Source organism: Pimephales promelas, chromosome 15, assembly GCF_988280905.1.
Source record: "Pimephales promelas chromosome 15, fPimPro1.hap1.1, whole genome shotgun sequence".
NCBI lineage: Eukaryota > Metazoa > Chordata > Actinopteri > Cypriniformes > Leuciscidae > Pimephales > Pimephales promelas.
Window position 1 is genome coordinate 24,835,796 of NC_142783.1, and position 17,242 is coordinate 24,853,037.

General features: G+C 36.0%; 1 protein-coding gene across 1 annotated transcript; it reads right to left on the bottom strand.

The window, feature by feature from the left end:
* Positions 1 to 407: 407 nt before the first annotated feature.
* Positions 408 to 16,847, bottom strand: traf3 (TNF receptor-associated factor 3). Its single transcript, XM_039669301.2, has 11 exons — positions 16,516 to 16,847; positions 7,724 to 7,980; positions 6,376 to 6,427; positions 6,116 to 6,220; positions 5,722 to 5,886; positions 5,219 to 5,299; positions 4,685 to 4,759; positions 4,238 to 4,330; positions 3,871 to 4,011; positions 2,145 to 2,328; positions 408 to 2,047 (listed from the first exon to the last, which is right to left on the bottom strand). The coding sequence occupies exons 2-11, from the start codon at positions 7,975 to 7,977 to the stop codon at positions 1,476 to 1,478; spliced, it is 1,722 nt and encodes a 573-aa protein (XP_039525235.2). The 5' UTR covers positions 7,978 to 7,980; positions 16,516 to 16,847; the 3' UTR covers positions 408 to 1,475.
* Between the last annotated feature and the right edge of the window lie 395 nt (positions 16,848 to 17,242).

A 17,242-nucleotide genomic window follows, 5' to 3' on the forward strand; every position in this document is an offset into this window, starting at 1 on the left:
AATGTTAAAAATGGGCGTGGTTTATGGCGTATTATATCATAACATTTCTAAATCAAAGGTTATTAATGTTTCTTAATGGCATTAGTCAGGTGTAAATTATTGTTTAAGACCTCTAATGAAATGTTATGTAATTTATGTAATTTTAAAAAGATTTAAAAATTGTATTAATACTGATCATTAACACATTAATAACATTTTTAATCTCCATTGAAACTTTTGTTTGAGATTTCCACTCAATGATTGCAACCCACTAACTAGACCAATTATAAGAATTCATGAAAAAAAAAGAGGTAACAGTATCAGTTTAGAAGAAAAACACTTTGAAATTGATAACATTTCTAGCAAGAGATTTGCCTGATTACAAAAAAGTCAGATAAGTGACATATCCATAACAACAGAATTCAGAATTCAGTTTTTCAACAATTTTATATTGATATATTTATACATATATTACACATTCAAACAATACTTGTGCAAAAACCATCCCTACCATGAAAAATGATCTGGATTATTGTATGTGTCTCTGGCAGCATGGCTGGAGGCATAAAGGCATTATTTCAGACTGTTTTAAAAAATAAAATACAAAACACAAAAGGACAATAGATTCTGATGCATAGCATCTATTAATTAGAACATTACAAAAAATAATGTGTCAAAGTGGTAAACGCAGGGAAGGTTAAGTCATGTAAGAATAGGTATTACATGCATAAAAACTGAGGTTTTGCTTTTTGACAATGGAACCCTTGCGGGTTCACTGTTTAGTGCCAATGTAGTCCTTCATGAATGCTCCATAGTCAGGTCCTTTATATCAACTACTACACAGAAACACGTCCACCCCTGCCCTCACCAACAAGACTTTCTAGTCACAAAACTCCTCTCCATTTTAACTGTTCTCAAAACACCACCACAACACAACAGATGTCAGCTCAAGTACTTATTTGCATATTGTACAAAACCACCAAAAAAAACCCACCAAATACTAAACTTCTCATGATTACCAAACATGAAGGGTTACCTTGCAGACTTAAAAACCAATCTGAGAGATTCATTTTAGCCTCAAAAGCATTCACTCACTGAAGGCTAACACAATTGACGAGTGTAAACAGCTTTTTGTTTCACTTGGGCTGGATGTTAGTCAACCAACACATCATTTGCTTCCATTTCTCCTCGTCTTGTAGATCCAGAGACGTTAACATTCTCTTGCTAGATTAGAGTTGACGTATTACTCTTCACTTCATCGTATATGTGGTTGACATGGGAGATTTCACTTGCTCAAACCTCCTCTTAAAGGCTTTAACTAAAGGCCCAGCAAGGCACTGTTGTTTCCCGAAGAGCGCGCCAACGCACGAGCACAAGCTGAAGACTCGGACTGTTATAAATCCAAACCTGTCCTGGGTTCTTCCTCTCTCAAGCGAAGTCTTGGCTGGGAGGGCTTCGTGACTCGATATTAGCTGACCCCAATGAAGACGCGAGACTCAAGGGTCCGGGAGGTCAGAGGTGTCTACAGTCACTTTGATGAAGATGGTATCGTCTTTGATGTAGGTTCCGTTCTCCAGGACAGTCTGAGCCACGAAGAGCGGGCAGCCTGAGGCGATGTTCATTTCACCAGTGGGCCGGCGAAAGCTACTGCTACTGGGGTCCGGTTTGAAGGCGTCACCTAAGTGTTTCCGTGCCGGCCCCTGATCCATTAGCATTAATGTTACTTTCTGTTTAAATGGCCAAGGCAGCAAGGCGTCATATTCCCCGCGCATGACCACGAAGAAGAGCGAGAGATGTGTGCCTTTCCCCATTCCATCCCCATTGAGATAAACGCGGGCACACATCTTGTAGCCGAAATAGCCCGTGTAGAAGGGCTGGCTGTAGAGCGAGAGGGTTTTGGAGGCCACGGCTTCCTGTTTCCGCCTTTTGTAGTCACGGATCTTCCAAATGAGGGTACCATTGAAGCTGGCCGTCTCTAGCACCTGCAGCTTCAGGTCCATCTCCGCCAACCGGATGTCATGGACACTCATCATGTCATCGTGACGTGAGAGCTGCTGCTCTAAGGAGCCTGATGACAGTATTGAAAAGTGTTAATTGAAATCATCAATGTTGTACAATATATTGTGATAAATTGAGGCACATACTGTATATTGAGGCATTCTTACCCAGGGTGTGAGAACCAGAACTGGAACCGACACGACCCGAATCGAGAGAAGATACAACTGAACGCATGCTCTCCACAGACCCTCTCAGAGCCTCCACCTCATCCCTCATAGCCCGAAGTGGACGAAGCTCCCGCAGCTCCATCTCAACCTCAAGCAGTTTCTCTGAGTGAGCGCTCATCAACATCTACACACATGAACACATATAGAGAATGGTTTAAAAGGGGGTTTTCATCAAAGGTTCTAATGTCATAGCTGAGTTTCTGGTACTTTAAAGGGGACCTATTATGCAAAATTCACTTTTGAGACATAAATGTGTGTATACAAAACCACCCTACAGTGATAAAAATCCACCCACTCCTTTTTTTAAATCCCCATAAATCATAAGCAGTGTCTCCCAACGACCTGTGTTCAGAATGCGGGTTTGGTGTTACTGTTGGTAACTTACTCAGTTATCAATGAAGACGTTTCGCTACAGGAGTTCAGGTATGTTTATGTATTACATGATTCTGCTTACACAAAGGACCTCTCTCATGGAAAAGTAGGGTGGGAGCAGCGGCTCATTAGCATTTAAAGGGAAACACACTAAAATGGTGCATTGGTGCAAGCCTAAATTTGGCAATTTTGAATGCTATAAAAAATTATCTGTGGGGTATTTGAGCTAAGATTTCACATACACACTCTGGGGACATCAAATAATTGTTTTACATCTTGTGAAAATGGGCATACTAGGTCCCCTTTAAAATATTTTTATTAGAAGTTCGGGAAAAAAAGTCAAATCTTAAAGGGTTAGTTCACCCAAAAATGAAAATTCTGTCAGTATTTACTCACTCTCATGTTGTTCCAAACCTCTATGTGTTTATTTGTTCTGCTGAACACAAAGGAAGATATTTGGAAGAATGTTTTAATCAAAGAGATCTCATTCCCCATTGACTACCATAGTAGGAAAAAAATACATACTATGGTATGGGGGAATGAGATCTGTTTGATTAAAATATTCTTCCAAATATCTTCCTTTGTGTATAGCAGAACAAATAAACACATAGAGGTTTGGGACAACATGAGGGTGAGTAAATACTGACAGAATTCATTTTTGGGTGAACTAACCCTTTAATGCACTTACATTGCAAATGAAAATAGCAATAATAACATAACTGCAATGCGTATGCCTACATAATAAATTGTATAGAATTTACATTGTACATACAATGAATCTACATACACTACCATTCAAACGTTTAGGGTTGTGGTAATATTATAAAATTGTATCCATTTTAATTTTTAAATGTAATTTATTCCTGTGATGGTAAAGCTGAATTTTCAGCAGTTCTCAATCCGTCTAAAATCAATTGAATATGCTAAAATATTTATTTTAATTATTATTATTATCAATCTTAAAAACACATATTCACTAATTTAATTACTGACATAGGAATCTTAAATGTTTCTTATTTGTAATGTTTCTTTACTTGTTCAAAATCCTGAACTTTAATTATTTCCAGGTTTAAATTACATTGTGAACCCCATAATTTCAGTGTGGTCTCAGACTTTGAGCCAACTGTAGAGCACATGTTATAAAGCAAAGGCACCGAATTATAAAAGCATGTGTCAGACAGAGGTATTGCACAGTACAGCAGACTAGCCTCACTTTATACAAAGTAGAAGTTATTTTTATCTTCACCAAATGACTCAAAAGAAAATAAAACCACTAAATGGTGACGGCTCTCACCTGCATGCTGACTAGCTTCTGCTCCAGCTGCCTGTACTTTTCTCTCATCTCCTCATACTGCGTTTCTACCTCCGCAAGACGACTGCTGAGGCCGGGCAGAACTTTATAGCGCTCCATCAGTTCGCTCTTAATGTCCTCGACCTACACAGAGAGATTCATTTGTATGCATGCATGAAGGAAATATGAACAGGAAAAAGCATATTCATTTTCACACCAGAAACTAACGTTATTAAAAAGATTTCTGATATGTTAAACACTCCAACTATAAATATATAATTTATATAATTGAAAAAAAAAGTGTATATACCGATATAAATAAATCAAATGTAATATATAAAGTTTATGAAATCTGTGTTGACTGTTATACCTTGGACTCTAGTGTGGTGTTCCTGACTGTCATCATTCTCAGGTGCTCAGATGCAAAACTGGACTCATGTTCTCTCATCTCTTGATTCAGCCCCTTTAAAATAATTAGACATAATAATAATTTTAACTAATTAAAACATAATAATTTTAAATAATTAAAATAGACTTCAAAGAAGAAAAAAAAACTACAACAATTTCAGATGTAAATGAGAACTTATATAATAACATAATAAAAAACAATAATATACTGGATATTAAATTCTTAGTTTATTCTATATTTTTATGTTGATATATTAATTGTAATTTGATATATATATACATATATACACACACTTTACATTTCGAAGCAAATTAAGTTTCTCATCAAAATTGAAGTACTACAATACTGCTAGTGTACGAATGTCATTTAATATCAATATCTGGCCAAGTAACAGAGCCTGAAAGTCACCTTATAGGTGCAACCGTAGCGAATGAAGGAGCAGGTCACCTGGGCCTTTGGACAGTCATGTTGGTGACTGGACAGCTATAGGAGACAATTTCATTAAATAAATACATCACAATTCATCTGCCTTCACCCTTCATTTACAACTCAAATCATTTTGATAGCATTACAATAAGGTTTCATTTGTTAACAACATTACTCAGCGCAAACTAACAACGGACAACACATATACAGCATTTATTAATCGTAGCTAATGTTAATCTCAACATTTACAAAGATCAAATGTTGCATTTGTTAACTTTAGTTAATGCACTGGGAACTAACATGAATATAAACATTACACAAGACTAAAGCAAATTATTGTTCATTATTAGTTCATTTTTTGTTCATCATTAGTTCATGCTAGTTATGCGTTAATTAATGTTAACAATTGAGACCTCACTGTAAAATGTTACCATAATTTTTCATTCCTATAAAAACAATGAAACACACAAACACGTTAGTAAATCAAACGTAATGCTCAGTGCACTCCATGCCTACCTCGCTTCTTAGAATGGAAGAAAACGAGCAGTGATTAGGGCATGCTACAGGAAATGCAGGACACACTGTTTCTTTGTGTTTCTGTAAAGAGAGACGACTGTTAGACTGAAAAGCGCTAAAAATATATACTGTTTGCAGCACACTTTCAAAATTTCAAGATGCTCATGATAAAAGGAGTAATAATGACAGGATTAACCAGTCAGAAAACAGAAAGCATTCTTAAAGTGAAAATTCACATCATTCATTCTCTAAATGACAGTCAACACAACGGGAGATTCCCCTAAGTTCCTTGTACAAATGTGAAACTTAAATGTCATGGGACATTAATGACAGAACACAAGGGGAATACTTCTCATAGAGGAACTGAGATGTCCACTAATTCCAATCCAGGAAAAAAAACTCAATGACAAGCGAAAAAAAGATCTCATGAATTTCTAAGTACTTTCCATTAGATTTCAGGTCCTTTTTATGGGAACTGGGGGACTTTGGACAATGTGCGTTACCTGTAACTCAGTGAGGGCCATCTTGTGATTGCAGAATTCACAGGTGATCTCTCGGTGTTTGCATTTGCGGCTCAAATGCTCGGGCATGTCTTTCCTCATCATCTTCTCCTTACATTTTCCCAAGGGGCACGGCACCTCATAGTACGGACAAACTTCCAAGTGGTCCTGTTCAAAAGAGAGAGACCAATCTGAATTCTGTGGCCTCACTTTGCCTAAAAGTCTCTACATAAACATAACTTTCATGGCGCTTCAACTATAAATAAAACTAGACTCCCCATTCTCACACTTATAAAAAGCCTAGGCTCACATTTCTCTGCGCTCGAGGCAGGTTCTAGTCGGGAGGAATTTACCATACAATATGTAGACTATTGTGTGTAAGAATCATATGACTTACCATGACCCGCTGTAAACTTATTTGTTCTTTGCATCCATTTTTCTCACTTCGGCAGTAGACCTTCAGAGCCATAATTTCCCTATTGCAGCAAACATCCCGGAATATCTGACATCAAATGAAAAACAAACAGACGTCCGTTACATGGCATGTATAAGAGAGATATTTTGAGTGCACATCACTTTCACTTGGAGCTGTGAGAGTGAGATTTAATATGTAACGGAGTGGGTGTGTCCTCTTAGGTTTTGGCTTCACTTTCTTACCTTATCTTCAAAGAGTGGTTCTAGATCAGCTGGACACACTGGGTTAGGCTTACTGAAAAAAAAAAGTTAGATCCAACTGTAAGCAAATTGTATCCGTAGTCAAATGACCTACATTCAGAAATAAAAAAAATGACGGGAATACCCCTAGATTATTTCACAATATTCCCTGATTAACCCCCTATCGTCCACAACGATATTCGTCACATGACTTTCCAGTTGTTTGTGATTTACTGGATAAGGATTAATGATCTATTTAAATATAGATATATATAACTAGTAAATTTTTGTTTTAGAATTGTGTTAATTAATGATTTGCATGTCTAAAAATAAGGTTACCTCATCTATTCAAGTTTTTCAAGACAGCAGAAACCATGGTTCTTCAAAGAAAAAAACTTAAATGAGAAATCTCTTGATTTTTATCTTTTTTTTTTTAGCTGAATTTAATGTTTGTTTTGTGTTCTTTCAAATCATTTGTTATCTTTTTTTTAAATTTATTTTTTATTGACGTTGCAAGACATAAAATACACTTTTGGTCATATTATACAACATATTTGTCCTTGTCCTACATCTAAATCATTTGTTATCTTGGATATTTTCTGGTGGAGATCCCCTGGTTAAGATCGTATTTAGCAACACAGACACCTGGACACCATGCATTTTCAGTATGATCGAATCACAATCTAACAGTAATTTATCCATAGTAAAAACCAAGTGTGAATGCCCCCATAAACATTATAGTGTGATTTGGCATCGAATTTGTCACATTATTTACCACTCAAGAATCATTCCACTGAACTATATCTTGTTTCTCTCTCAAATACATTTTAAAACACATCTAGAATAACTGATGGAAATGTTTCGGTAAAAACAAACTCCAATGCAAAAAAAGTGTCATCTTCCATTTTTTTGTACAGGTAAGTGCCATCTATATCGTCCAAGACACACTGAAATGGAAGGTGTAATTGCAATCCAAATAAAGAATATATGAAGAGTTCAGATGCAAAAGCCTCTAAATGCCATTTGAAATTTTCTTCTTTAATGATGATTTTTATCAAGCTTGTATATTTATGTTCAGTAATTTCACTTAAATGGCAATGATAATTACCTATTAATTGTTATTTAAGTGAAATTACTGAACTTGAATATACAAGTTTGACAAAAATCATCATTAAAGAAGAAAATTTCAAATGGCATTTAGAGGCTTTTGCATCTGAACTCTTCATATGGACACTTTCTGAATTGGAAATAAATGCTCTGAAATTGCTTGGATTTTTCTTTGGCTTGTGATGGCTTTCTTCGTATTACAGCAGAGCATTCGTATAAACCTCACTAATGAACCCTCGCCCACCTGAGCAGGTCTGTGATGCAGCTCTCGCAGAAGCGATGTCCGCACTCAGTTTGCCGAGGTATACAGAGCACTAGCCTGCAGGCCTCACAGCAATACTTGGGCTCAGGTGTCGTGACAAAACGGTCTCTGAAGCCTCCATGCAGGGGCAAGAAGCCCGGCTCGGGCCTGGACCGCTGGGCCATGGAGGGCATAGCAAGAGATGGCGGACGCTGCTGCAGGGCAATCTGCTGTTCCACATTACGCCCTGCGGACATGACCTGAAGAGAAACAAACAGATTAGGGTCTAACTCCTCACCTATGACAAGTACATGAGAAAATTGAAATGCTGAATGTCTTAGTTGCATAAAAAGTTCACAATAACTTGCAAAAAAAAAAAAAGATTTACTACTACGTATCCAAACAGACAAAAAAAAAAAAGATAGTCTACTGTCATCTTTGGCACATTCAATTCCTTTCTTGTCCAGATTGAAGCTGTCAGGAATTCTGTATTGTCTGGGAACATTACTGAAACTAAAACGGAATAGGCTGTTGCCTGATTGGTTCCAGGCCCCCTTGTCAAACACCAATTTGTGGCCGCCTCGCTGCCATTGTTCAAGAACACAAGTGCTGTTAAGAGTTTATTAGGAATACTGTTCTGATCTTATTGATTCAGAAGAGTTTGATGGATATAAGGTGCGACTACCTGAGGCCCCCAAAAGCATTTGGACACTTAAGAAGCACTTAAAATGTCAACAATATATCAAGCCAAGTGACATCTGCAAACAAATGATGCTTGACTTTCAGTAAGTTGTCTAACTTCACTCTTGCAATTACTTTTACTGGTCCCAGGATGATTTTAGTAGATGAATGAGTCGCTCTCAAGCTCATACAGGTGCCCTAGTAGAAGAACCATCAATGTAGTTCATCACATTAGCTGGGGACATTTCAAATGCTTAAAATTAGCTTAAATAATAAATAAATAAATAAATAAATAAATAAATAAAAGCAGGAATATAAACACTAACGTTTGGGGTCAGTAGAGTTTTTTTTGTTTTTTGTTTTTAAATAAATGAATACTTTTATTCAGCGAGGATGCATGAAACAGATCAAATTGATCAGTATACACATTAGAAAAAAAGATCACTATTTTCAGAAAAATATTAATCAGCAAAACAGTTTTCAACATTGATAATAAAAGTTCCTTATGCACCAATCAGCATTTTATAATAATGTGACTTATTGATGCTGAAAATTCAGCTTTGCCATCACTGGAATAAATTACATATTTCTATTACATATTTAATCTATCTTAATATATTTATATATATTAAAAGTCATTTTAAATAGCAATATTCCACAATGTTAAAGTGCTTACATCATTTTTGGTCAAATAAATGCAGCCTTGGTAAGCATGAGAAATGTAAAAATAAATAAATAAAAAAATCCTATGGGAGTGTACATAAAAATATAGGTCAGTAAATTGTTTTTTTGTTTTATAATTTGGAGGCACTAAAAACATAATTGTGGTCAATACTAGTAAGTTGATAATCAAGTAATATCAAGAATATAATGTAAATTAAAAATCAGTTACATCCCAACAATGTATCATGTATCATCTATAAATAATCATCAATTATATTTTAAAAAGTGGATTTTTCTATCAAACAATATAATTCAAAGCAGTAGGCTATTTATGAATCTTCCAATCTGAAACACAAAACACTCTTATAAAATGATGTCAGCATTGTCATTTCATAATTGCTTATGAAAAACATGACAGCAAAGTAAGCACTAAGCAGTGACTGAATCATCCTGACTATACGAGTAAGTGATGCGGCGGGTGTCGTCACAGACCCATTAACCTCTTAAACGTCGTCTGGCTTCTGCGTCTCCAGCCAAGGCTAGATCAAAGTTAGTCATCTCCTCTTCCATTTGCTAATGCCTGCCATTGAGGCGATGCTTTAGCATTGTGCTTACATTGCCACATCAACAGCTCCTGACCGGCAGCTCTCAGGCTGGGAAATCCCTTCATAACATGCATAGCTCTCTAGCTCTAATAATATCTCCCCTATGAACCAGCAACACATTAACCACGCATGCAGGAAGGTCCCGGCTCCGTTGCTGAACACAGCTAGAATTCCTTTAAGCAGAGGACACCACAGTTATTCCACAAGAGTGACTGGTCCCCACCGCACATGCCTCTTCTCCAGTACAGAGACTTTAAGGCACAAAAGGAAATTCAAAGTATTTATGGTGCATTTTTTTGAATGCGAGTAAACCTCGTAAACATATATTTTGAATTAGGAAATTAAAGCTCAGTCATAGATCAGTTCAGCCTATAGCACCCAGAGAAAAACAACTGCTCTCTTGATGACAAAACATTATTGTTATTGTTTGCCAAGGCATATTCACAGTTCAGAATAAACTACTAGCACCAAATAGCAAACTTCAGGATGGAACTCATTCTGGCAAATCATGCTTCGTTATGCATTCGTGAACATAACAAAATGGCTAAAAAAATTCCATGTACAAATCTACCTTCCTTTTTGAAATAATGCACCAAATCTGTTTTGTATAAATTCAGTTTCTCCTTTAGAGTGGTGCACTCTTTGTCCCTCCATAAAAGACCAAACATACTTTTATAATCTTTATATAAAAAATAAATAAAAAATAATATATATATATAGTATAATCATTAATGCAAGGGCAATGAATATATCACACCCTTATCGTGAAATTAAGCACAGCATTTATCTTGTTTGTAAACCTTCAAATTCTCAAGGGTAATTCTTACAAAAAAATGGCCAGCTTTTTTAAATAAATGCAGTAATAAAAGTTTACACACCGAAGCCCACACAAAAAAACAATAGGCTACACAATCATGTGTGTGAAAAAAATGTGACTGTACTGAAAAGTCTCTGTGTATAGAAGAATAAGTCATGGCACCCCTATGTTAAATTCCCATAGAGGCAGGCATTTTATTTTTAAAGGCTAGTTATTTATTTCATGGATCCAGGATACTATGCATCCTGATCAATTCTCTTGGCCTTTGGAACTAAAATTGCCCCACATCATCACATACCCCTCACCATACCAAGAGATTGTATGGGTTACTACTACTTTCCATAAGATCATCTCTCAATGCAAATCAAACCAGCTATTAGACTAACTGAAACTTTGTCTTTATCAGGAAGCATAGTATCCTGGATCCATGAAATAACTAGCCTTTGAAAATAAAAATCTGCCTGCCTCTATGGGAATTTAACATAGGGGTCTCCTGACTTATGCCCCTTGTATTTTAAGGAAGAACATTTATCTATTTACGATACATAACTCAATCACAAAGAAAATTGGTGTCCTTAAAGGTTAGAGTTTTCCTCAATTTGTTTAAATTAAGCCATTACGATCAATTTCCAAAAGATGATTTTCTATTCCTCTTTTTTAGTCAACTTTAGCATGGGTGTGTTCACTTATGCTAAGAACTCAACACACACACACACAAAAGTAAGAGTAGTGGTATTTATCTGGCCAAGTTATTTTCCTATGGAAATAAAACTAAATGGATAGAAAACCAGGCAAAAAGCGTACATTGACTACAACATAATCAGTTATTAATATCTTGTTGGTTCTCTCTTTATGCATGCATTCATTATTTCTTTATATGACAGCCTGGCCAAAAATTATGTCTACACAATTTGGTGTGTTTCATTGCGTTAGTCACAATCACAAATAAAGCAATTGACTCAAACACACAACTATGCAATGTTTTTCTTTGTTTTTCAGTTATTTAAAGGGGCTATGTGTAGGTTTTTACTTAAAAAAAGAAATGAGCCAACCATAATGTAATGAAAGAATGACACCTTGACTGTCCACCACGGTTACTTCTATCCGCCTGAGTCGGGTCCGAATTAGCGTGAAAATTAACAAAATGTGATGTCATGCGTGTTCTCGTCTACTTGGACTTACATCCGTACGGCAGCCATTAGTAAGCAGCGGCAATCGCTAGCAGTAGTGCTTCAAATGGGCTCTGCGGACGGAAAAAAGCAACCAGCCTCCAGCACAACCTAGACACCAACAGAAACTCCTCGTAAGTAAAAAGAAAAAAAAAGAAAAAAAATGGCTTATCTAGTGCGGCCAACGAGTATGAGACTGGCTGCAGTTTCTCTAATGGCCACTGGTGTCAGTAACTACCACAATGCTCCTTTAATTGAAATATCATATATTAATTACATTTAAAGTTCATGGATTTTTTTTTAAAGGTCAATAAATGTATGATGTTTTCAAAGTCAGTAAGTAATGGTGTTAGATAATCATTATCTCAATATGGACCAAAATAATCATGATTGTAATTTTTGCCATTAAAGCAGCTTAACCAGCAAACAAGCAGAATATGCTGAGACCATATAGCAACATAACCTTAATAAAACCAAGCGGCAACATTTTAATCTGAAAAAAGAAGCCTACCCAGAAGTGCGAAAAACTGCAATACATCTAAAATCCACTAGAGGGAATGTCCCAAAAGGTCCATAGACCCCATGTTAAAATGTCCATTTCCACAGCATAAATTCATATCTTTGGTCCCATGGACTTTTGTTGTATTTTTCGATAGGTTCCGAGTGCCTGACAACTGTGAGGGGGGTGAATTTTTTTCCTAACTTGTTAGTTTAGATCTAAAATGCATAACAAATAAGGGCGGTTAACTTTGATTGACAGCTGATAACGGGCTGCGCCAAGTGGAATTTGACGTCTCGGACACAACACATCATACCACCGATCCTTTCTGAAAATGTGTATTTTGTATTTCCCAAGATTTTCCAAGATGGTGCTGCCCATACCCCCCATAAACAGCCTCAAAAATGTTCTTCAGAAAGTCTATGGGTGACGTCACAGACACTTGTCCATATTTTTTACAGTCTATGAATAAAACTTTTTGGACAGGCAAATACCACTCACATTTCTTCAAATGATTAAAGGTTTGCCTAGATAAATATAGCTTTTGGGAGGAAGATGACAGCCATGTTTGGACAGCCATGTGAGATGCTCACATACTCACACACACACCCATCAAATTATTCACACTCTCATGAAGAAATGTTAAATCCCATCTGACATATACATGGCAATACAGCCTTAGTGATGTGCGTTTCACAAACACACTACATGGCTCAACATGCCTTTTGTAAAATGGACAGACACTGTGACTTTAAAAAAAAAATAAGAGAGAGAGAGAGAGAGAAAAAAAAGAGTCATCCATGAAAACAAAAGTGAATTTTCCCAATTTGTTGTGTTGGAATTTTTATAGGATCTTGTCCCTGATTTTGTTTCTGTTTTGCTTTATAAGGTACAGGTATTTCCCTACCTTTATCTCTCATCTCACATTGCACTACACTGAGGTCAAAAATAAAACCACCTACAATTTAAAATAAAACTGTCACTGAAATAATCCACAAACTCTGAGAGAGAAAAAAAAATGCTCTACCATGCAAAAACTATGCAAACAAACTATTATACTATTATATATAGAAATATTCAACCGAGTACAAATAAAAATCCATGCAAATAAAAATCCATGTGCTGGTAGCTGACCAGAACGTCCAGTTCTCTAGGGATTTCCAGGAATATTTAAGGGGCTTTTCCATTTGCTGCCTCATCCCTCTCTGTCACTGCTGACAATACACGTACACACCCATTCACACCCGTACACACACACAAAACACAAAAACAGCCATTAAGGCAAAAAGTCAGAAGGCAGCTGCTAGTAAACTATTGTTTATGAAAGGATTATGTGACTTTATCTAAATTATTAGTTGTTAATATATGAACAAAAATTCATATTTCACGCAAAAGGTAAGGGTGAGATTTTTGTTTATTTATTTGTAAGTAGCCTTTCTTATGCTCACCAAGGCTGCATTTATTTGTTTAAAAGTACACTAAAGAGTAACATTGTGAAATATTATTATAAAGTAAAATTTCTCTGTTATATTTTATTCGAGTAGCGGCAGAGATGAAATTTCAGCAGCCATTCCTCCAGTCTTCAGTGTCACATGATCCTTCAGAAATCATTCTAATATGCTGATTTGATGCTCAAGAAACATTTATTATCATTATCAAAGCTAAAAACAGTTTTTTTGTGGAAACCCTGATCCATTTTTTAGGATTCCTTGATGACTAAAAATGTCAAAAGAACATACAGTAATTGATTTAAAACGGAAATCTTTTGTAAAATTACAAATGCCTTTACTGCTACTTTCGATCAATTTAATGAGTCCTTGTAGAATTAAAGAATTCATATTTTAAAAAATATCTTACTGACCCTAAATATTAAACAGTAAATGTGTTGTGGTTGCACAACGCAGATTGTGACCTATTCAGCATAATTCACCCAAAAATCATTTACTGCACAACCTTTTTTTGGTAAAAAGGAAGATGTTTAGGAGAATTCAATGAATGAAGCGTTCAGCCTTTCACTTTATGGAGTCATTCATTTCATTTGGAATGACATGATGAAGAGTAAATGAGGAAGAGAACTATTCCTTTAACGCTATCATTTAGAAAAAAGCATGATAAACAACACAATTATGTATGTTTCATAATATCAGTGCATTTATAGTTAGCGTAATAAAACACACCACTTAAAACCAAAAACGAAAATGACAAGACTAAATGCTAAGGTACAGCAAGCATCCGTGTAATAAAGAACATAAAACCAGAGAGAGCTGCAGGTGAAAAGCGTAACACAATACATTTCAGACTGTTAGTTTAGAGCTGAGAAGCATCAAGGTAATACGGATTCTGTATTTGCGCTGCAGGAGATCTCATAACAAAAATGAAAGAGAACTAAGAAGGGGAATATCACCTCTTTCTAGCCTGACCTTTTACTAGAGGAAGGCATGTGTGACTACCATAGGTCATTTACAGGAATAAAACACCATTTCAGATCATGTGAGCATATGATGAAGGTGTGATGGGTTAAAACTAATGGGGTTGCTTTGTGTGAAAATGCAAAGGAAGAGGTCAGGCTTATGTCATCTTCTCAGCCACCTTCTGCTTTCAGAAAAGAGCCTGCTCCAACTTTTGTTGAAATCAAACCCCAAATGCATGTTCCCTGTAGTGTATCACAACACTTTACGGTGTTATTCTGAGAGTGAAACTAGGCTGGATTCAAACGGTCTCGGTTTTGATCTGCACACAGCAGCACATGTTGTACTGTTTTAGATTTTCAAACTGGCTTTTTTTTTTTTTTTTCATCAGCGAATTTAAATAGAGATCGAAAAATTATCAATTTGAATGATATTTACACTTTTTCACTTTTTATTGATACATTTATGATAGCCTATTCTTCAAGGTAATAATATTATTATGTTACAGCCCCAATTCGAAACCAGAGCTTGTGGGAAAATCCACTAATGCAAAACTCACTTTGTTTTTCGCATTAAATAACTTAACTCACAAATTTAAAACCAAGGTCTAAATTTATACAGCGATGTTCAAAAGAAATGAATAATGTTATTCATCAAGGATGTATTGAATTGATCAAAGGTGACAGTAGAGACATTTACAATGCTAGAAAAGACTTCTATTTCAAATAAATACTGTTCTTTTGAATTTCCTATTCGAAGAATCCTGAAAAAAATATTGATGACAAGAAATGCTTTTTGAACACCAAATCAGCATTTCTGAAGGATCATGTGACACTAAAGACTGGAGTAATGACTGCTGAAAATTCAGCTTTGCCATAAGCTTGTAAAATATATTCAAATATAATACAGTTATTTTAAACTGTAATAATATTTCAACATTTTTGATCAAGTAAATGATGCCTTGGTGAGTGTAAGAGAGTTCTTTCAAAAGCATTAAAAGATTTTACCGACCCCAAACATTTGAACGATGGTTATTATTATTATTGGAAACTATTTATACAGCTTATTAGAATCAAAATACTGCGTTTTATGTTTGTATGCTTTTGTTTTTAGTTAATACTGTGCAAAAAATCATACATAAAGCAATTATTAAGGATCAGTTCTAAATAGGTTACCTGACACTCTTTGTTGTGAAAAAAAAAAAATCAATATTAGTAAACTAAATTTGTGTCAGAAGAATTGGGTTTAAAAGTCATATACTGCTAAAAAAAAAAAAAGAAAAAAAAACATATTTTCTGATTAAAATTTGACATGTAAGACAGCAGTACACCCAGTCTCAAACTGCATCCAACAGTGGAATACAGTGTGCCATCATGGTTTTTTCCATCTCAGTAGCATACAGGCCTAAATCATGCAAGAATTTTGCAAGTTAGGTATTGCCCCCAAGGAATAAGACCATAGAAGTTTAAAGAGCTGAAAAAAAAACTTAAAAGATCACACTGTATGAATGTTATATAGGCTTAAGTTTATAGACCATACCATATTTCTATACAACAGAGCCTATATAAACGTGTGGAATTTATAGACCCTTAACTTTAAAATCATCTCATTGATGATCATAATAGAAGCAGAGTAAAAGTAGGCTACACTACACACATACATGCAGAGGTGAGATCATCTTCATCTACCATGGATTTGGAAGACAGCTGTACAGGATTTAACCTGTTAACATATTGATAGCTTTACATGTTTCATAACTTGAAGAATCGGAGCACAAAAGAGCCCATATTTGTCCTGGAGACGTTTAAGAGAGCAGGTGAACATCTCCGACCAAAGCAGGACACACTTTAATCACTGTAGGTGAGCCACTTTGGGTTTGCCTAATTTTACCTTTCACTAACATGAGCTACATGTCATTTTACATATGGATCTGTGAAATAGCCATCCACTTACATGAATCAGTTGATCGACGATCTCGTCCGATGATCCAGCCGTGTTTCTCTGAAGAATTTCACGAATGGAGCCACAGATGGTCCACTCATATGACAGACACACACCGAGACAACAACGTCCAAATTTACGCGGCCACAGCTCCGTCCTCGCTTCTCAAACAGGCAACAACGGCCATAGGATCAAATCGGGTCATTTTGACATCGGAATGTTCCAAAAACGGCTCGGTTGAGGTACACGAATAGGTAGAGAAGCCGCCACTGTGGCAGTGTGCTGTTGATATCAAGCCTAGTAACTGGAAAGCCCCCTTGGTCTGACTTCCTCAGGAAATCCCCGTCATGAAAAAAATGGTTGTAAAAGGACGCCATAGAAAAAGAACAGGCTGTGGTGTGGCGTCTGTCCACTGGGTGGCGCCAGAGCTCATTACAATCGCTTTCACTTCAGCGGCTCTTTTTCCACGTGGTTTCTACTAGGTGATGGAACTGTAAAATGCTTTTGTTAAATTACTGTTCACAATTACTGAAATATTTAATTAGTCAGAATCTAATTACAAAGAATCTAACCTAGGCTAGAATCTAATTACAAAAAAACCCCCGCAAGATGGAGAGGCTATTTTTCCCACCAGTAACCCAAAAATGTTTGTTGCCCTGATGTCGTTTACTGTAGTGTATTCACGTTTTCATAACTATTTAAATCCTTATAGATTCAATGCAAGTTTTATGCTTTTAAT